Below are 20,845 nucleotides of genomic sequence, written 5' to 3'. Positions count from 1 at the left end.
ATGTCGCTTTCTGCAAACTTCGGTGATGCTTACCTTGTTTTACTTTTCACCCATAGGCACATTAGAACATTAAAGTGTCCTTAAAAGGCAGGGAGTTTCTACACAACATCTATATACTGGACAAAAAGGGAATCTCAGCTGAGTTGCTAACATTTTTAATATTGTTGTATTTTAAATTAAGGTGTAGAATTTTCCTCTGCTTAAAGCCAAGAATTAAATCTCTCACAGATCTTGTAAAGGACCATTTCTTAAGGCTATCTGGCACTGTTACTAATCATTATTAATTTGAAAACATCAGTATATCCCTTCACACAATCTAATTCCAGTCCCAACAGTCTGTTGTGTTTCACATTCTCTGTAAAACACAAGGCATGTCAGATGGATCCAGCAGACAAAGAAGGGATAAGGAGGGGACTGGAACACATGGCATAGGAGGAGGGTCAAGGATCTGGGACTGTTGTGCTTCTTCTCAGAAGTGAAGGTTAAGTGGGGACATTGACTGCTACCTTCAGCTCTCTGTTTGGAGGTTAAAGTGAACTGGACCCTCCTCAGAAGTCTAAACAATCAGGGCAAAGGACAAGATGAAACAGTCACATGTGACATAAAAGGACATCGCAATTTCAAATGTGAGGGGAAAATATCTCTTTGGTTGCAGTTGAGCACAGTGAAGGGCTGCCCAAGGAGGCTGCAGAATTTTCATGCATGAATATTTTCAGACCCTAGGGGTCCAAATCCTGAGCATTAGGATCTAGCTTTAGCATTAGCCATACTTTGAGCAGAAGACTGCACGACATAACCTCCAAAGATCACTTTTAAATCTATTTTTTTATTCTGTTTAAAAAAAAAAAGTTGCTTATAGGACAAACCTTTTGACCACGGCTATAGACTAAACATTATTCTCCCTCTTTTCCTCACCTCTGCTTTAATAAGACTTGAAAGAAGAAAATGTATTTCAGCAATTAAATTTAAATTATTTCCTAGATGCCATCCCCACAGCTGATAGCTCCAAAGCACAATGTGACGTTTACATTTAACTTTTTTTTAGGTGAGGACTTACACAAAAGAAGACTGATTAGTATTTTCTGGCACACTCAGAGCAACACAGATTTGAGGAGGGCATAAAGAGTCCCAGCACTGGTTGTAATGCTGAGTCAGATGAAAAGGAGTTGCTCGGAAGGGTCAGCCCAGCCGAGGAAGTTTCCAGGACTACATCACAGCCAACAAATTATATTTAGTTGGCAAGAACATTGCACACACCATAAATTCCAGGGTACAGTTACACCAAGGCGCTGCTGCCCTCGGCGTGGTCACATGAGCCTTTTGGGTACCCGCAAATTGTCATAACCTTTCTTCTACATCACGTCAATGCCTACCATCTGTTTCTGACTTTTGTTTGCCGTGTATGGTATCACACACTGATTTTGGGGGTCGGGGGACATTCTAGCAGTTGTAGGCAATTGGAGCCGGCTACGCGCGTGGCCTCCCCCTCCTCGCCACCTCTGACACAGGGGTCTTGTCTGATTACTTGAACAAGGCGCACCATCCTTGCAGGGATCTATGTCCCTGGCCCCCCTCCAGGATTAAAAATCTATCTCTGCCAGCGGGGCAAGAAGGGCGGGAGGCCGCGGGCGGATATCGGCTGCGCGCACCGCGCCCGGTGCTGCATTCCGCCCCGGGCCGGGGGACCGGGTCTGGCCGGCCGGGGCGCGGCCCCAGACCTCCATTTCGCGAAGGGGAGGGCTCGGAATGGGCCCGCAGCCGGCGGAAGATGGTTCCCAGCCGCTCGCCACCGCCCCCGGGCGCGGCGCCACGGGGATGGGCGCTGGGTGCCGGGGCGGCGCCTGCGCTCGGCCGCGGGGAGCGCGGGGCTGCGGCGCGGAGCGGGCGGCACCAGCGCCATGACCGCGGCGATGCGGCAGCGGTTCGACCGCTTCCTGCACGAGAAGAACTGCATGACCGCCGTACTGGAGCGGATCGAGAGCAAGACCGGCGTCAGCCGCACCTACATCGCCACCGGTGAGCCCCGGCCGCCGGCGCGCCGGCTCCCCGCGGGCGGCCGCGCCCTGCCTGCTCCTCCTCGCCCCGGTCCCTCGGGCGCTGACGGCTCTCTGCTCTCTCCTCAGGTATCCTCGGGGTCGTGGCCGTGTACCTGGTGGTGGGATACGGCGCGTCCCTGCTCTGCAACATCATCGGCTTCGCCTACCCCGCCTACGTCTCGTGAGTGTCGCGACTCCTGCCCCCTGCGCCACGCGATGGTTCCGGGTGCCACCCTTCCATGCGGTTGCAAAATCGCATCACTTGCGGCGTTGCCGAGTCTCTCTGGGTTGGCATTCCGGGCCCGCGCTCCAAAGTGTTGGTTTTGCCGGCCGCCCCTTTCCTTGAGAAGGTACAGGTGCCAGGTGAAGAATGGGGCTTCTCCCATCTGGCGAGTGGTACAGGAGTTACAGATGGGAGACGCTGGGTGGTTTCCACACTTGATAACCAGTTCCTGTAGCGGGTTATGCTTTGGGGTTGGGTTCCCAGCTTTGTCATCTCCAGCGGGAAGCTGGGTCGTACGGGAGGGAGGATCGCCAGTTTGAGGGTGTTTGTTAAAACTCGCGCTGATGGTTGAGCGGGGTGCAGGGAGGCACTGGCGCATCGTCGGCGTATGCCTGGTACCGTGTACTGGGTGATGAACTGGAGACAAAGGTGCATTAAGGAGTGCTGTTTACTCCAAACCTGCCTCGCTGATGGGGGGGTGGGGACAAGGAAAACGCTGTAACTCCTCTCGAGCATGAAAGACTTTTCCTTGGTTAATTTACTTTCATCTTTTGTGAAGTAGTTCAGTGTATCATTTCCCCATTATCAGTAACTGAATTGTTTGAAAGAAAAACAAAGAATGCTTTGGGTTGAAAGGAACCCTGAAAGACATGTAGTTCCAGACACCCTGCCATGGCTAGGGACAAAGTAGTGGGTCAGGCTCTTTGTCAGCAGAAAAGGCACTCATGAAAGAGTGGGACAGGTGTCTGTGCTCTGCAAGGGACATCAACAGTCTTTACAGTTGTTTAAAATGGCAAACAAGCTGCCTGATGGGTGACCCATGGGCATGTTCCAAATCTGTTTTACCGGGATTTCAGTTCTGGGTTACTTTAGTCATGGTGATGACTGTGCATCTCTCTGCTTTCCTGAAAGAAAATATATTGGAGTCACAGCAAACCCAGGGACCCTCAGTTCAGAGTTAATTCTGTTCATGCATGAAACCAGGACAGTTTTGTGCAGGTATCTGCCTGTCAGGCTTTGTATAAATCTGCAGCTTATTTTCCTTGGTCTCTGTCATTCTGTGTATTCACTGTGGTGTGTGCAGTGCAGCAGGTGTGAATTTCAATGGAGGAGTGCTGGAGGCTGTAACTGCTAGACCAAGCAGATGCTGTGAAGGGGTGCAGCTGCAGCTGCACTGCTGCCCGTGTTCTCATCACTGTGGTGCAAACCAGTGCCAGGGATGGGGCAGCTCCCTGCTTAATGCCTGATACAGCTTCAAGCAGGAATAGCTGTTTCTATCCTTATTCCTCCTTGTTCACCTTCAACTTTGCCTTGTGTAAATCTTTAGTGGTTTCATACATGGAGGAATGTCTTCTCCAGCAATACAAAAATCTCCCTGTACATCCACATGACATGTCACAGCAAGGACCCACCTCAGTCTCTTAACATAGGCAAAATGAAGCAGTAGTTCTCTGGCTGTTTCCCAGAAAGTCAGACAGTCTCTACTCTCATTCCTTAGAAATCTGTAAGTGCTAACTGATGAAAGAGAAAAAAAAAATTTAAATTGATATCTAATACTTAATTTACAGGCTTTTGTGGTTGCAGTAGACCAATACTGAAAAGTTTGCCACAGGTGATAGACAGAACTTTTTTTAAACTTCTAGCAAGCTTTAACTGCACAAGGCAGTAATCAGGCTAGAGGTGGAAAAAGTGAGCGTTGGCAAGTGCGTAAACACCATTGCCAGCATTTTCACCGCTTCTCTAAACTTTCCAGAGCTAGCATGTTCAAGTGTAGCTCCACCCATAGTTAGTGGTGGTTAACTGCCTCGGAAAAATTAGAGTACAAGCAGGAAGGGAGCCTTTGATGACTAAGAAATGTGTGCAAAGGCTTGGAGGTTTCTTAAGTGCCGTCATGCTTGGTTTAAAAATTGCGAAGATGAAAATAGCTTTGGGCAGTAAAATGTCTGAACTTATTACTAGTGTCTTCAAGGGAGAAAAGCAGTATAGTACAATAATGCCTCTCTCTGCTTTGACTACTTTTATGCTGTTACTTCACTTCAGTTGTTTTCACTATGTAAATGTTGCTTGTGGCATTTTACTACCAGGAAACAATCTGGATTGACTGTAGAGAAGTATAAACACTCAGTTGAAGCTTGAATATTGTCATGGTGCCTTGAGTCTGTCTCCTAGTTCCTTTTCCTCTTTCACACCTTTAAAATAGGAACACTGCTTTTCTTTGGTGACAATTATTTAGAAAAGATTAAATTGTTTGTGTATTTCTTGAGAACTAGGACAGCAAATTTCCTTTCTCGTAACAAATTTTAAGGCAAATGCTTACTTTCTTCCTTCATGAAAAATGATGCATGATGTGCCAAGGTTCAGAAGTAATGCTCTGCTGCTGCTTTATAAATATGATTTGAGAGAGCTGACATATCTCACCAGATTCACAATGCCCAGTATAAATATAAGTGGAATTTTTTCAAATCTGTCTGTACTTGTGCTGTTTTCTCTTGTGCCTAATAATCTGGGGCTTCAGACACTAAAAAGGGTATTTTTATTTTTTTTAATATGTCCTGCCAAACCAGTTCCTCCAAGCATACTCACTTTTTGTTTTTTAGGTTTTAGAGTGCCACATTTAAAAGCCATTTCAGCAGTCATTTGGGCAGATTATGTGCTTTCCTTTCTAAAGAAAGCAAGTGTTTAGGTTCAGGGAGACTAATACTCTGATAACAGTATGAAAATTTTGATTTTACTTCCACATCTTACATATAGGTTAAAAATATAAAGGTGTTTGTCATACAGATGGGTCTGCTCTGAACTGAGGCACTAACACATCTTAATCCCAACAGAAGAGCCAACATCTGTGTGGGATTTTGTTTTGGGGAAACTGGTTTCGACCTGAGTCAGAACCAGGGAACTAACTCATTGGTTGGCCCTACAAATACTTGTTCCAGGAGGAGCAGGCCAAGAATGAGCAGAGAGCAGTGAAATGAGAGGATGCCCGCTTTTTTCCCCAGCTTTGTTTCAGGAATCTAGCTTCATGTTGAGTTAGTGTGTAGGCTGTAGGACTCCATGGATGGGCAAAATGGCATGTGCTCCTCTTGCTGCCTCAGTCCCCATTTCCTTTCAAGAAACACAGAGCCCTTTGTACTACTGTCATGTAGCTTTCTGGTGTCTTCTAATAATATCTGTCTGTGCATGATCAGTGAAACCCTCCCTTGCTATCCTTGGTGAGTTTTTCTGATCCTTTCTGATAGATCCTCAAAATTGTGAGAGGGGGGAACTGGTAGACTTAAATCACAGAAGTTGTGTAAGTGCAGTTGGCAGGAAGATCTTTTCTATATCTGCAAATGCATGACTGCTGTTGCAGTCAGTGAGGAGGAAGAAAGATGGAAAGCAGAAGGCTTTTAGGTGATGGATAGAAATGTAGAAGCCAAAATGATAAAGCAAATCCAAAGGCACAGGTACTTGTTTCACTGAAATGATGTGAGATGTCAGGGAGGCAGCCTGCCAGGATGAGTCTGACATGAGGATGACAGGGAGGCACCAAGCTAAGGAAGTTTGTGGTGCAGTGGAGTGTTGATTCTGTGTGGGTGTCTGCCTAGGTAGCTAGAAGTAAATTATTTTACAACCTGCTGTAAAGAGTTGGGGCAGACCAGTAGGCATAAGCTCTAGAAGTGTAGGTGATTTCATGGGTTTTTAAGTTAAATGAAGAAAAAACAAACCCAAACTTACGCTTGGCTGAGGGTATGACAAATATGCCTACCTACTCACTTCATATAGCACTGACCAGAAAACTGAAGGAAGGATGCACAAAATGGTCTAGTCTTTCCCAGCTACATCATGAGCACTGGGTTTAAGGGAGACTGATCTTTTGCCTTGAACCTGTAACTTTATTTATACAAGAATCCTCAGGTTCACCTTGTAAATTGCAGGGATAAGGGTGGTCACTTCACATGAGACCACAGCAATAACATTTGGCATTTCTTTATTTCTGCCTCCCACGTCTGGACTCAGCTCAGTAAAATCCCCACTCCAAACTCATAACTTAGCCTGTGAGTACTATATGTGTGAATTTACTGTAACAAATGATTTGTTATGCCAGAGCTAATTGAGGAGCAACAGTCTCTTCTTGGGAAAGAGATGAGTTTTTGTTGAAATGAGTCAGTTTCTCTAAGTGAAAGAACTCCACTTGGCAACTTACTAAAATTAGTCCAGTGTCTGTTACTATCAGTAACAGACACAGTTACTATCAGTAACAGGATAAGTAACCACACTTGATCTAGGGTAAAGTTTGACTGATTTTAGGATGCACAGGGTCAAAGCTGAACCAGTGCTCTGACACTGTAAATACAGCACGGATAGGAGCCTTGGGCTGCTACAGAATGTGACGACCTCCAGTCTTCCCTCTTGGCACCACCAGCTAGCAGGGTTACTGGAGAACAGATCTGGCTCAAAATGAAGTTTCTCTTGGCTCCCCATCCATCACAGTGCCGGCCCACATCAGGTCCTTTCACTCTTGGTCAGGCAGCTGACCAAAGTTACTGAGCTGTGATATTTACTCGCCAGACTACTGGAGCTGTTCCTAGTGATTGCTTTTACCTCCAAGATGCAGAACTACTGTAAGTAGCTGTTTCAGGCTCTATTTAAAGTCCTCTGCAGTTAGTGATGAAGCAGTATAAAAAATCCTTTGGGATATGTAATTATTGTGCATAACTAAGGTGGAATTTAGATCAGCACTAGACAAAACAGTATCATTTTTTTAAATCTGAAGCTATTGTCTTTGGATGGTCCTTCATATCTTAGAAAATCTTAATATAATGTTTTCATGAGACTGACTTATTTATTCTTGCAACACAGAAATAATTTATAAGAAGGCAATCCTAAAGTAGAATGTAGTGTCAGTACCTCTTGGCCTGTAACTTTTCACTTATTGATGGAGATTGCATTTTGAATATCAGCCTGCTTGATTGGTTGACCTAACATGGAGAAGAATGAACTGTTCTTGGGTTGAAGTAATGATGTCTCTCCTAAGCTTAATTGTACAGGGCATTACACCAGGATAATACCTCTAGAATAACTTGGAAGACTACATTTAATTATGGTGTGATTCTCATGTTGAAAAGAGTGTAGTTATAAATGGATAAAAATCCATCTCTGTTCAGATATTCTGCATAACTTACTGTGCTTGTTCTTGGACAAGTACCATTTTCTGTGACTTGCTATTGAAATAGTGTATAAGTAGCAAGGGATGGAGGTAACTTTTGCCCTTTTATTCAACAGGAACATGTTATGCTGGATTTCCTTGTCTCATCTGAGGGACACACTCCCAATTCCAAAGCAGGATATTTATAAAATGCTTACCTTTCCTTGACTTCAGTTAAAACTTCCAGTCACTGATGGCCCTGCTGTAACCTGCTTATCCCTCCCTCCCTCTCCCCCTCCCTCCCTCCCTCTCTCCCTGACTGGGACTGGAGCCATGGCCCACAGGAGCAATTTGAGCTGGCGTGGCTGTTCCCTGCTGGCTGTGGTAGGGTGCTGCCCCTGGCCTTGCCCACCAGTATCAGCCCACTGCAGAAGGTTGAGAGATGTGCTGTTCCCTACAGTGTGTAAGAAAACAGCCACGTGTGGATTTAATGCTCCGTACCTCAGCTGGCTAAATCTGATGGGGCTTTGACTACTTGTAGTGCTGCTGCTTGTGGCTGTCTGACAGTAAAAGCGTGTTGTTCATGTATCCCCTAAGGAACTACAGCAGCAGATGGTGAACATTCAAAGGGAGAACACCCATGGTACTGCATTTAGGAGCTCTCAAAGGCCATTTGTTTCCAGAGGAGAGAAGATAATAGAATGTGGCCCATTAACACAGTGATATGCCATCTGCCTTTTGCCACAAAATTGGAGATTCTAAGCTCTTTTTTTTTTTTTAATGAAAGCTGATTTTTGTGGTTACTGAGATGATTTTAATAATGTTAAAAAGGAAAACGAAACAATGCTCCCTTAAATCCATATATGGTGACTGGAAAACAGGAAGACTGCTGGCAGGTTAACTGCAAAGTATTTTCTCAGAAATGCCAAGCTAGGATGCTTTGTTGTGGTAATATAAGCCTTGTCTTCTATGCCTCTAATGGAGAAATTGTCAACAGAATTCACATGGTGAGTCTCTACAGCAGGTTTTCCTTAACACTGAGAAGCTTTGCAATTGGTTCCTTTCTCTGCTCCATTTATCCACCACTCTAACATCCCTACTCATCCGTGTACTTTTTCTTTCCCTCCAGAAGTGCAGTTTCACACATTGAAAATAGCTCTGTAGCTTTCTTTCTTAACTCCTGTGGTGTCCAGGAGCTGTTTTTGTACAGCCCCCTCTCCTGGTCTTACTAGAATACTTCAGAGGTGTGGGCATGGAAAATATGTGCTTGAGCAGTGGGAGTAGGAGCAGCTGGAGTTGTCCCTGCCTTTGAGACTGCTTGGACTAGGGCTGCCTGTGATGATAGGAATAGCAGAAATTAGACCTGCTGTTGCAAAACCTGTGGAAAATCTTCCAGTTGTGCTGGTGCTCTGTGTGTTGTTAAGATCCCCTTATTGATGGGGTATGGCAAGGGCTGCTGCTTTTCCCACTGCAGGACACTGCTGGCCAGCCTTACACTCCAGTAGAAATAATGCATGAATTAAGTATCAGATCCTTGGTACTGCATTTCAAAGTAATTAGTTCCAGCAGCTCTGCCAGCTCCCTCTGCATGAAGTGGGTTCGCCAGTACTTTTGCTAAAATATACAGCATGTCACAGGAATTATTTCCCCCAATTCTCCCTGCTCCCCTCTGACCTACAGAACTAGGAAGTGCAGAATCCACAGCATTTCTCAACTCACCAGGATATGGACTTATGGCCAGCTCTCTGATTTCTGCTTTGTAAACCTCCCTCTGCCTTTTTAAGGGAACTAACAAAACTTGGCACTTCTGGTACATCTCACACATGCTGCTTCAGAAACAATACAGCTGATATTAAAGGAAAAAGTGATAGAAGAATTTAAACTAAATACATTAAAGTGAGTCTACAGATTTTAATCCTCCAGCATAAGTGGAGAGGACAAATGCTCTCAAAGACTCTTAAGCTTGAAACAATCAGGCTTAGATTTCCTAGTATTTTCTTCTAAAACTTCTTACAGTGCTAATCTGGAAATTAGTGGCTCCAGAAACTCTACTACACTGCTTTTACTGAAAGAGCACATGTGCATCTTTTAGTTTCTGTTTTTAAAAACTATATAAACTTGAACTACATTCTCATAGCAGATGGAGAACAAAAGCTCATTAAGTCTTTATGCAGAAAGCCCAATACTTTAGTAGAGTTTTTTTGACCCTGTTCTTAATACTTTAGTCTACATCAGACTTTGCAAGTCCTGTAGGAATTAATTTATAGAGCACTACATTGGGTGATGCAGATGCATATGGATCTGGATTTCCCCTGCTTATGTAGAATAAGTGCTTCTTAGGACTTAGATCAAATCCTATAGATAAGTTTACCTTTTCAAAGAGGAAGCTAGTACATGTACAAGTACATTTAAAATGCTATTTATTAGAGCTAACTGTGTAAAAGAAACATAATAATACAGACAGTTTTATACCAGTGGTGCTGGGAACCCCAAGCTATGCAGCACTGAATGAATTTCTGATCCACACGTAGCCCACTGTGTGGGCCTTGTCTGGAGACAAGGCTATCACATTTTGATAACTTAAGGTATTGTAGGATTTTTCGTCTGAGACAGCAACTCTGTTCATCATTCCATTCTGGCTATCAGAGAAGGAGGATGGTCACTGATGGGTGTAGGCAAGGCCAGGAAGGTGTTGTGATCACTGGCATCCTGTGCCTCACAGGACTGGGCTCACTCAGGTTATCTGTTACGTGGATCATTAATGCTGAATGTACAGTAGCCTTCTGGTCAGGATTACTACAATACCTCCAGAACTGGAACCATGGCCAAAGATTATCCCCTCCCTTTCTTGTCCCTCAAAATGTTTTGTGAACAAGGTTAGAATGCTCACTGGTTTTGTTTGGGTTTTTTCTGCCTTGTAATGCCAGAAGTAGAAATAGCTTGAGTGTCTTTTAGTTTTGAAATGTGGTATATAGGAAAAAGCTTTGCTGTTCAAAGATCTTGACACACTGTCTGAGTGATAGACGTTAATTATTTTTCTTGGCGTAATTCAATTATGGAGAATCACATATAACAACAAATCTGAGTCATAAAATTTTCATCATTATAGACGAGACTGATGCTACTGTTCTGCTCACTTGATTTATTTTCCTTGCAGAATCAAGGCCATTGAAAGTCCCAACAAAGATGATGACACGCAGTGGCTGACTTACTGGGTTGTGTATGGCATTTTCAGCATAGCTGAATTCTTCTCTGACATCTTTCTGTCATGGTTCCCTTTCTACTACATGCTAAAGGTACGTTAATTCATGTGACCCCTCTCCTAAAATGTGACCTTTCGATAAAACTGATTTAATGTCTCCAGGAATGGGTAGATGACAACAGATTCATTTGGAATCATTCCCAGGTCACACCTTTTTACATGCAGGTTATGTGTAATTTACTATTGTGAAAGTCATCTGTTTACAGCTGGTCGTTTTGTGAGGCAGGAGGGGAGGTTGGGATAGGTGAAAGGGAAGGGTCTGCTGGCTTTTAGGAAAGAAGAAGAGACATTCTAATTGTCAAAAAAAAAAAAACAAAAACCCCAAAAAAACCCAAACAAACCCCCAAAAACAAAACAAAACAAAAAACACAACAAACAAACAAACAAAACCACCAAAAAAAACCCACACAAACCAGACACAGTTCTTTCTCTTGGTGCTCAGGTAAATTTGGACAAATGACATGGTAAGCCCCATAGAGTGATTCTATTTTTGCTTTAAGAGGATTAGTAAAAGTGGAGAGTAAAATCATGAAGGAGGCCGTAACATCTGTGCTATTGGAGCAAGGAAGGAAATTGGAATACAAGAATAATTTGTCCTACAGTTTTAATTTTTAATTAAACTCAGTTTCCTGAAAGGAACTGGTAGGTATCAGAGGAGATGGTTGCTGATGTGCGTTTGTTAGTGTGATTTGACTACCAACAATGATTTGGTTAATGTGTTCAAAGCTTTTGTGATCTAAGGTTTCAGTCAACTTTAACATGTTAAATTCATCTAGGAGATAGCTGATGACTCTCTATGCTGTTGGGTAAAAGACCTTCTAGCTTGCTGCAGAGCTTGCTCTTTATCTCAAAGAACTCTTACCAGTTTTCTGGTTCAGTGGGCTGTTCTCTTCCTTCTCTTTTGTTTTGTTAGCCTGGTTTAGTCCCATCAAAGTGGTTAAAACAATTTACTTGCCAGCTGTTGTGGTGGGGTAATTTAATATTTTAATGATAAGACCTGACAGTGTCAAAAGCTGTTTCCAGGAAATGCTGTATTTTATAAAAAAATTTGACTGGTTTACATGTCTGCCTTGATCCTTCCAGTCTTTAACAAGCCTCAACTGTGGCAATCATTTGGACACCTTTTACTTTAATCCATCAGCTGCAGTGGTATATGCTTACAATTCTGAATTAATACAGTGTATTTTCAGAGCTTCTTTTCTAAATTCTTAGTGGAAAAAGATGTGGCAACGGTTTCTTCATGCCGCCACAGCTCTCTTTCTGAAGAGCACACGACTGAAATTCAGGTTGAATTTCCAAATAAAGACTACGAATGGCTCTGATAAAATGGTATCAGCAGTGCCACAGTTACATGTAGTATTGTAATCAAGGGAAAGGCACTTTTCTCAATTCTGCAAAAGCAAGCACAAGGAATTACGTCAATACTCAGCTTTCTTTGATAGCTGCAGAAGGCACATAGAAGCCAAGTGTTTGCTCTCAGTAGTGGTTGGTAGGAGAGGTTTGTACAAAGGCAGGCAGGTTTTGGCTGAGAATCAGAAAGTGTTGCTGAATGGGTGGAAAGACGGTGGTTACTCCACAGGAGGAGAAGGAGGAATCAGGCAGCTTCCACACTTCATTCCATCCATGAACTAAAACCTCTTGGAGGGTAGTTATGATGCTTCTGTATCTCTTTCATGAAGTAGAAGCCCAAATTCGTCATTCATGAAAATTTTGAGCTTGCTTTTATTCTCAAGATGTGCTAAATTTGTGTAGTCACATCTGTTTGATACCGCTTGTAGCTTCCACTCCAGACTGAGATTTAGTTGCTCAGTATTTCAAAACACGTTCATGTATGTGGCTGAAACATTGAGCACCACTGCTTCCAGAGTCCCCAAAGTCCAGAGTTTAGACTCTGTGACATAAAAGTTTTCAGCAGACTAGAAAATTCTATGGGTGGGAGAAAGGAATGTTAAAGAACTTCTTTAAATACATTATTATGTTTGTATACACTTTTATTCTCCGTAGGACATTTTTTTTATTTTATGGGCTTTTGCTTGGATTTTATGGGCTGCTGGTTTTTGTGGGTTTTTTTGTTTTTGTTTTTGTTTTTTTGGTAATGCTCACTTCTTATTTATCTGCTTGCATTTTTTATCTCTGAAGCACAGGACATGCATGCAACTCATAATTTCTTATGCATATGATTTGATGATTTGGTTTTAAATATTTCTGTTCAAGCTTTAAAGATTTCTGTGGCATTCAGGTATTAGATTACAGTATCCAGTAAAAGCAGCAGAGTTTATCATTCTATGTGTATTCTTGGTGGTGGGAGTGAGAGGACTTCTTACTCCACTAATGGCTCTACCTTGAAATACTCTAATGCTATATCTGAACAAAATTGGTGCTGCCAGGTCAAAAACAACTGCTTGGAGCAGGTCCAAGTGAGCCAGACTGAGCTCAGGTGAATTCCATTCCCTACTCTGTCTGGTCTGGAGGGTTGCAAAGAATATATTTTGGGCTTGGGTTTTTATTTTTCCAGTTAACAACTTTACCACTCTGAGCTTGCTGGAGCTTCTTACAACCCTCTTTATTTTCAATTAAGTTAGTGAACTAGCCTATGTTACTTCAGTTTCACGAGAGATGGGGTAAAATAAACTAAGTTAGCAGTCTAACATTTTCAAGCTTTGAAAAGAGTGAGAATCTCAACTTTGCTATGTGTCCAATAGAAAATGCGTATAAACATCTGTTTCAGTACAATTCAAAAGTAACAAGTATTTGAGAACAAATCTATAATTACTTTTGTCTCAATTAGAGTGGGACAAAGCTGTCAAATCAAAATTACTAATTTTGTTCTTAGGCAGGGAAAGGGAAATTTCAATTTCTTTTGGTTTTAGAGGGAGTTGGACTCACATTTGAGGGATTTTTCTAAAACAAAGGAGAACTAACTTTTTTATACAGAAGTTGATATGTTTGTACAGTTTTGTGGGAGAAGTAACTTTCAGTAATTGATCAGATATTCTTGAACAGGAAATAGTCAGTGTACTTCTCAGCTTTTAATGAAAGATAACATAACACCATGTAGTCTTTCTGTTATATTAAGTTCCAAAGAATTGAAGCTTTTGAAAGTAAGTATTTATATTGATAAAGGCACTTTTTGCCTTTATTTTCTCTGACCATACTTAATAATTCATCAGTTGCTGTTTACTGGTGCCAGATTTTACTGCATGTTGAATTCTTTGTTTTAGTTAATTGGAATTTTCCTGATGGGACAATCCCTCTGGTGAACACTTCACTTTAAAAAACCTTTCTTTCTGTTCTGGGCAAACATTCCTTTCAGTCATTTGTGGATATTCTCAGTTCAGTCAGAGAGAAAAGAGAGGGTTTTCTAACCAGGTGAGAACCTGGGAAGTAGTTGGGAAAGAATGTAAATAATTCTCTAATCTATCTTATTATTCACATTGTTTATAGATATGCTCTGCCACTGTGCGTCATTCACTGCACACCAATGGTGTGACATGTTTTTACTCTAAGACCAATGAAATTAGTCTTCTCGATGTCCTCTATATATAGAGAGGTACATTTGAAATAAATCAGTTCATTCTCTTTGCCTTCTAACTTGGAGTCATTTCATTCCCGTCCTGCTCAACAGCAACAGTCATTCTGTTTTGACACCATGATCAAATAGTTTAAAGAAGAAAGCTTAATTCTTACCCAAAAGGATGGTAAATTGGTCTGGCACTGCAGAGAAGACAAAGCCAAAATTTTACAGATGTGTAGAGCAGAATGTACAGAACATTCAGTCTTAGTATACCTTGTTGGGAAGGAACAGAGGAGACATGTTCCAAAATATTTGGAGGCCTTGCTTTAAGAAGACTGCCCAGAAATATGTGGAAATCCTCAAATATGGAATCCTGTCTAACCTGAAAACAAGGCATGTTTTGAGGCTGAGGTTGTTTTGTTTTGTGTTTCAGGAAAGGGTAGTCTGAGAAAAGCTGTTATGCCTTCATTTTCTGGAGAGGCTTTTGACATGGAATAATACTGTACTATTTGTGTACAGAAAGAACTATACAAATGCTGAGAAAATGTACTTCATTTTGTTGCTGTTTTATCCTGTAAAATAATTTTATATGTATTTTCATCGCTCAAGCAGATTTAGTTTATGTCACTCCCTCTCCCTTAAATGTTTCATCTTGCTCTGCATGACTGTCTTTGTGTGGTGTATGGCAGTGAAACTGAAGCCAAATAAAAGTGCTTCAGTAGTAAAGACAGGGATTTGTAGTACATGTAATAACTGTCTTTCCAATCCCCTTTTGTAAGATGCAGAAACATAACCCCACACTGTGGTCTTTGATTTTTCTGGAGAGCAGATGGTGCTCTAAAAGCTATGCCTAAACTGTAATCCAGAAGCATGACTCTTGTTTGTGCCCTGTGTGTAGCTTGGGTTTATTCTCTCCTCCTTGTCAATTTACCTCTGGGGTACACACATCCCTGTTCTTTCCTCCACTGTGTTTTCAAGGCAGGCAGGCAGAGAGGAGAGGGATGTGTTTTGGCTGAATTGAGGTCACTTAGGGACCTAGACATTCAGTGAGTCCTGTGCCATGTGTTTTAGAAATATTGAGAGAGATTGATGTTTCTGTAGCCAGGTTTTATAGTTCCACCTTAAAGAGGAAAAAAAAGTGCATGTAGTCTTGATACACCTGACACCAGATTAGATTTACTGCTGCAGCCCTCCTCCTTTGTCCTTACACTATCCATGAAATAATTCCAGTGTAAAGACTTGACTGTATGTAGCTGTCCTGGTGTGCGCCCTCCTGGAGCCCTGACCACACAGGGACTGTTCTCAATGTGCTCAGTTCTCTGGCACTTAAGAAAGGCACCTTGTCTCCTACTCATGATTCCTTCCACTCAGGCTGATGTTCTTGTTCTCACAGTGTGGCTTCCTGCTGTGGTGCATGGCTCCAAGCCCTTCCAATGGGGCAGAGTTTCTCTACCACAGGATTATCCGTCCCTTCTTCCTGAAGCACGAGGCCCAGCTGGACAGTGTTGTGCAGGACCTGAAAGACAAGGCTGCAGAGACTGCAGACACCATCACTAAAGAGGGTGAGCAAAAGGCCCTTCACTGGTCACAGCAAGTAGGGGGAATTGCACTGGGGAGGTCTTATAACTGCACTTAATATTCATCATTTGGAGGAAACAAAAATAAATTGCAAGAAGATAATGTAAATTACAATGGAGAAGTTAAGTTTGAGAAATGGGGGCTGCAGTGGATCTTGCTTTCTAGAATTGCAGTTAGGCTAGAATGAGTGGAAGAAATTGAATTGTTTTTGTGTCTTCCCATCATACACACCACTAAAAACATTATTTCTAGAGGCAGGTCCAGACATAACTTTCATAAATACAGTTATTGTTTTAGTGTACCCTCATATCTCCTAAAATACTCCCTCAAATACCTGGTAGTACAGAGGGGCTCCCAGTTGTGCAGTAAACAATTAACAACAATACACAGCAATGTGGAAAGTGCAGTTTTCCCATGTATATGTTTTTGCATTTTTCCTTCCTCTGGAGGTCAAAGGATTCCTCACTCTTAAAGGAACTACTTATGTTTTATTTTTATGTATTATAACAGCCTGTAGATTGATTAAGTTTTTTATTTCCTTGCGTTCTGTAGTGAACCCTTGCATTCTAAAGTATCTGATGATGGTTTTATGAATAAGAGAAGGAGATGTATTAGGTAGCTAAAATAAAGGGTTTTTTTAAGTTTCACTTGAAATTAATTTTATTTATATGCTATTTCAAAGCATCTTAATGCTCCATTCCACCAAACAATAAGTGCAGCCTCATTTCATCTTAGCAACTTTCCTGTCTGCTTAAAAGATCTGCCTTGCTCAACTATTCTTGGAAATTTTGCTGCATAATTCTTTCCGAGTCCTTATTGTTAGGCATGTACCTTAATTAATGTCCTTTGATGTTGCTTTTGGGATTTCCCTGCCCTTATTTCATCACTTATTCTTTCTTTTTCCTATTTTTTATATAATGATTTCCACCAAAAAACCTCAACAAACCTAACAGCAACGACAAAACAAAACAAAACCAAACCACCAAAATAAAACAACAACCTTTTTTTTAAATGACCGTGCATACACAAATATTAGCATTATTCCAAGCCTGTTTTATCATTATGGTATATTTCTTGCTGCAAACCTGTATGTCCTTAACACTATGAGCAGCCCTGTTTTAACAATACCATAGTTATTGCACTGCTCCTTACTTATGTTTTTTTTTTTTTACATGTTTTTATGTTAAGTTTTATCACTATATCTAAGTGTATACAAAAGCTATGATTTTCTTCTGTGTTCTTTCTCTTGTGAGTAGAAGGAAATATTTTTTCATTCAGTTTGAGAACATTTGATAACCGACTTTGTAGGCCTATGACTAAACTTGATTTTATTTTCCTGCAGCCAAGAAAGCAACAGTAAACTTGCTGGGTGAAGAAAAGAAGAGCACTTAAACTGGATAAGTTTCCCTACCACCTCCTTTGTGCAGCTTGATGTTACTGGGGACTGTGGTATAAGTTCAATAATATTGCCTTGGAAACATTTTGATATATTAAAGGAAAGTGCTGTAAGTTTACTTACGACTTTGCTGTGACTCATAGAGAGTATGCATTTTTATTTAAAAGCAATGCAGTGGGCAGCATCTGAAGCTTAATGAAAATATTTTATTCGTCTTCATGCAGAAGAGTTTCAGTAATCTCTTTCTGCAGTAACATAAATAAAAAGTATATATCCCTCAGGCTCTGCACTTTAGTTGTCTCTTTGTCTATGAAATTACTCTTAACACTTTGATTGTGGTGCCTCTGGTAGCACAAAGCTATTTCATAGGGAAAATTCTGAATGGATCTTCCTGAATATACAGGGAATTACTGTTAGAGATGGCATAATGGATGTATTCCCCACCACTAAAGCTGTAAATTGTGACATTACGTGTTCTAGGCACCTGATTATAGAGATTATTCACTGTTGCATGTTTTATTGTAGCACAGTATTTGGTACAATGTGTGTATTCTTAAATGGATGGATACTAAATATAGGAAAGAATAACTTCCTTGATGTGATCAAGCTTATATTGGCCTGAAGTGATTTGCTAGATATGGATGCATTAAATCCCACAAGATTAACACAGCCTGACTGAAGTACAACTTCTTGCCTATTCTTGCTAAAACAAGTTGTTATCCAAAATTGTTCAGAGTGCTTTTTAAGATCACGCTCAAAAGCACAAGCCACCTTTAGCTAAGGAGTGGTACCATGACAAACGTTTTTTCCTGAATTCCTTTTAAAGTGTCACCTGCCTTGGATGTCAGACCCCAGAATTACATCATTACGGGGACAGACCACAACTCCCACAAGCCTTTTCTGCTCATAAAGATCTGCAGTCTCTTCTGACTATACTAAGAACAACTTTCTGTAAACACTTAAACTTCCTGAGTGGAGATGCTCTTGTTACTCGATATATTCCTGACCAATCAGTAGGAGCGCAACTGAAGTTGCTAAGAGAATAAAGGGGTTTTTTACAATCAATCTGGAAAAAAAAAATTTCCTTAGATTTGTACCTGTACTCTTTCACACTGTAGTATTTTCAACAAAAACGATTACATTCATTAATTAGACATGAGTTACTGAAATTTCTGTGTTTTCTTCTCCATGCTGACATTTCTTTAAAGCCTAGAGTAATTGTACGGCAGTTCTCAGAGCTCACAGAATATACAGAAAGGATAATTTAAGCTTTTGATAGGATAAACATTATTTACAGTACACAATCTTGAATTCTAAAGACTTAATCTTAAAATAAAGTTTTGAGGACTTCTTACTTTCTGCAACAAATTGTTGTATAAATGTTCATTGTAAATTTTCAGATGCAAGAACTGCAAAAGAGTGAAGTACACAGTGCAACTCAGCAGGTCAGTTTTAACCTGGAGAGATATGTTTTATAAGAGGGGATGTAAAAGTGTCATAAGAGAAAGAAGTTTAAGCTTTGAGCTGGAAAACATAGCCCTTAGGGGTGGCATCTTGGATAGGGAAATATAAGTCCTGCTGTACCTTGTGTTCTGTAGGACAGCATGCAGTTTGTCATTTGAAGAAAAAATGAAAGATCTCTTAGCTAATCATTCCTTGACAACTTTTTTTTACGAGGGGATATGCTGAAGAGGATAAAGTTTACAGCAAAGTTCTAGGTTTTAAGCATGTAAAAAGTTTGAAGTATATCACCATTTAACTGGTTTAATTTCTTGTCTTAACTTCTTCTGTCGTAAACCCACTGGACTTTCTGGTAAGCCTTACTAAACCTTAGTCCTGTATTTTCAGCTCTATGTAAAGCACTCATGTGGCCACTGTAATTTAGTTTCAATTCTTGAGATTAGAAGTAACTAGATGAAAATAAATGAGGATTCTTAATAGACTGTTTGATTTCAGTGCAATGCACTACATAATTTACTTATCTAAAAGCTTACAGTAAAATTTTAGATTTTTCAAGTGTAATGATGTCTGCAGTAGAGAAAGGATTTACTCTTAATTTCTTATACTACTAAACAGTTCTTCCACTGTTATTAATGGGGATAAAACATTCTAGGTAGATGTTAGATAAGTGTTAAAACAGTCCCTTGCATCTCTCTCAGAACTTGAAAGGCTTTAAATCAACTTCGTGTCTTTACCAATTTGATATTATCAGCACATACAATCAGTGCTCTTTTGTCAGATTTCTACTTGAATTAGAGCTACAGTTTGTTGTTAACAGAAGTTGTCCTTGGTTTTTTGCCTTGATGCAAGTAGAAATGTCTGAATTTCTGCAGCAAGTTATCCTTTCCTGGAAGTAACTCCACTGGCTTGCCCTGCAGATGAATGCTTTTCTTTGTGTCTTCACAACATTTATGTGCAAATGTTGGTACACACATCTGCTCCATGTCTTTACTGAAGCTGTAATGTGCTAAATAAAAATGGACACAAATAAAGAGATTCCTATGGGACTGGTATGATGTCTCAGCATTTCTTAAGAACCTTATACCTCTACAGTGAAATTGTGGCTACTTTAGGAAGGCAGAAGGTCTTTACAGGGTATTCACTTTTTTTTCCCCTTCCCTGAAGTTCATTACTGTGGAACCACTAGAAACCTCTTAAACTCCAAAGGAAGTGTCTCTGCCCCATGCCAATCTGAGGGTGCAGCCAAGCAGATTTAGAGCATCAGGCCCTTACAGAAGAGTTTGGAATGCAGAACTCCTCCCAACTGTGAGCACCATGAGCATCTTTCTAGGCTTCATAGCCTGGCTTACCTGGGAATCATTATGGTTTAGGATTCTCTAGAAACATAGAGAGGAAAGACTGTAAACTACAGGGATTTTGAAGTTTTCCTCTCCTATGGGTTTCCTGGTGTTCCATAAATGACCTCAGCAAACAATGCTGAATACTTTTTGGCAATGGTGTTACACCTACCTAAAACTTCTGTTGCCACTCTTTATAGGACATTTTGTCTGCTTTATCTGACTCCTTTCCAAACTCAGTAAAAAATGAAAATAAGTTCAGGAAAACATAACTTCCCTCACCAATGATCACATCAAGCATCAAGCATCACATCAAACATCACCAAGCATCACCTCTAGTAATAAAATAATGAAAACTCTCCAAACCAGAGCAAGCCAATTAACAAAGCATAGACATTCTTGTAAGTAGTGGAAGGTGTGACTAGTATTTGTCAGGTCAAACCCTCACTACATTTAATTTGACAAATAAAAAGGAAGTTTCTTGAGTTTGCATTCCAGTCTTGCCAGCTCTTTCTAAATAATCTGAGAATCAATTAGAATTTTTATTACTAATTCTTTAGTCATCTTCCACCCCCATTTCATATTCCACAAACAATAGTTTCCTTACGCAAAGGAGGAAGAATGGAGTTTTATAAAACAAAACCACAATTCCTTGTAGGTCGTGAGAGATTCTCATTTTCTGTAAAGGGCACCTGACAAATACAATAAACATCTTGTCTTCTAGAGAACTTCTACATGCAGTGTAATGGAATGAAAGTGTTCTTGAGGAATGACAACCCACGGCTACTAAGGAAATCCTCAGTTGTGCAACCACGTTGTTACAGTTTTATGAAAATTTTGTTTCCTACTGGTTCAGAAACCACTAGATTCTGTAGCAAAAAATCTTCAGATGACCACATGAACTCATGAACTA

General features: G+C 40.9%; 1 protein-coding gene across 1 annotated transcript; it reads left to right on the top strand.

The window, feature by feature from the left end:
* The first annotated feature begins 1,838 nt into the window (after positions 1–1,838).
* REEP5 (receptor accessory protein 5) lies at positions 1,839–19,647 on the top strand. The gene is made up of 5 exons (XM_053932578.1): positions 1,839–2,016; positions 2,124–2,217; positions 10,542–10,680; positions 15,554–15,722; positions 17,081–19,647. The coding sequence occupies exons 1-5, from the start codon at positions 1,899–1,901 to the stop codon at positions 17,128–17,130; spliced, it is 570 nt and encodes a 189-aa protein (XP_053788553.1). The 5' UTR covers positions 1,839–1,898; the 3' UTR covers positions 17,131–19,647.
* Positions 19,648–20,845: the final 1,198 nt, after the last annotated feature.

The sequence above is a fragment of the Vidua chalybeata genome, chromosome Z (assembly GCF_026979565.1).
Source record: "Vidua chalybeata isolate OUT-0048 chromosome Z, bVidCha1 merged haplotype, whole genome shotgun sequence".
In the NCBI taxonomy this organism is placed as follows: domain Eukaryota; kingdom Metazoa; phylum Chordata; class Aves; order Passeriformes; family Viduidae; genus Vidua; species Vidua chalybeata.
This window is presented reverse-complemented; position numbering and strand designations above follow the sequence as displayed.

Coding starts and splice junctions, on each gene's coding strand:
- REEP5 (XM_053932578.1), top strand. CDS start 1,899: ATGACCGCGGCGATGCGGCAGCGGTTCGACCGCTTCCTGCACGAGAAG. Junction 2,218..10,541: donor GCCTACCCCGCCTACGTCTC/GTGAGTGTCGCG, acceptor TTTTCCTTGCAG/AATCAAGGCCATTGAAAGTC. Junction 15,723..17,080: donor AGACACCATCACTAAAGAGG/GTGAGCAAAAGG, acceptor ATTTTCCTGCAG/CCAAGAAAGCAACAGTAAAC.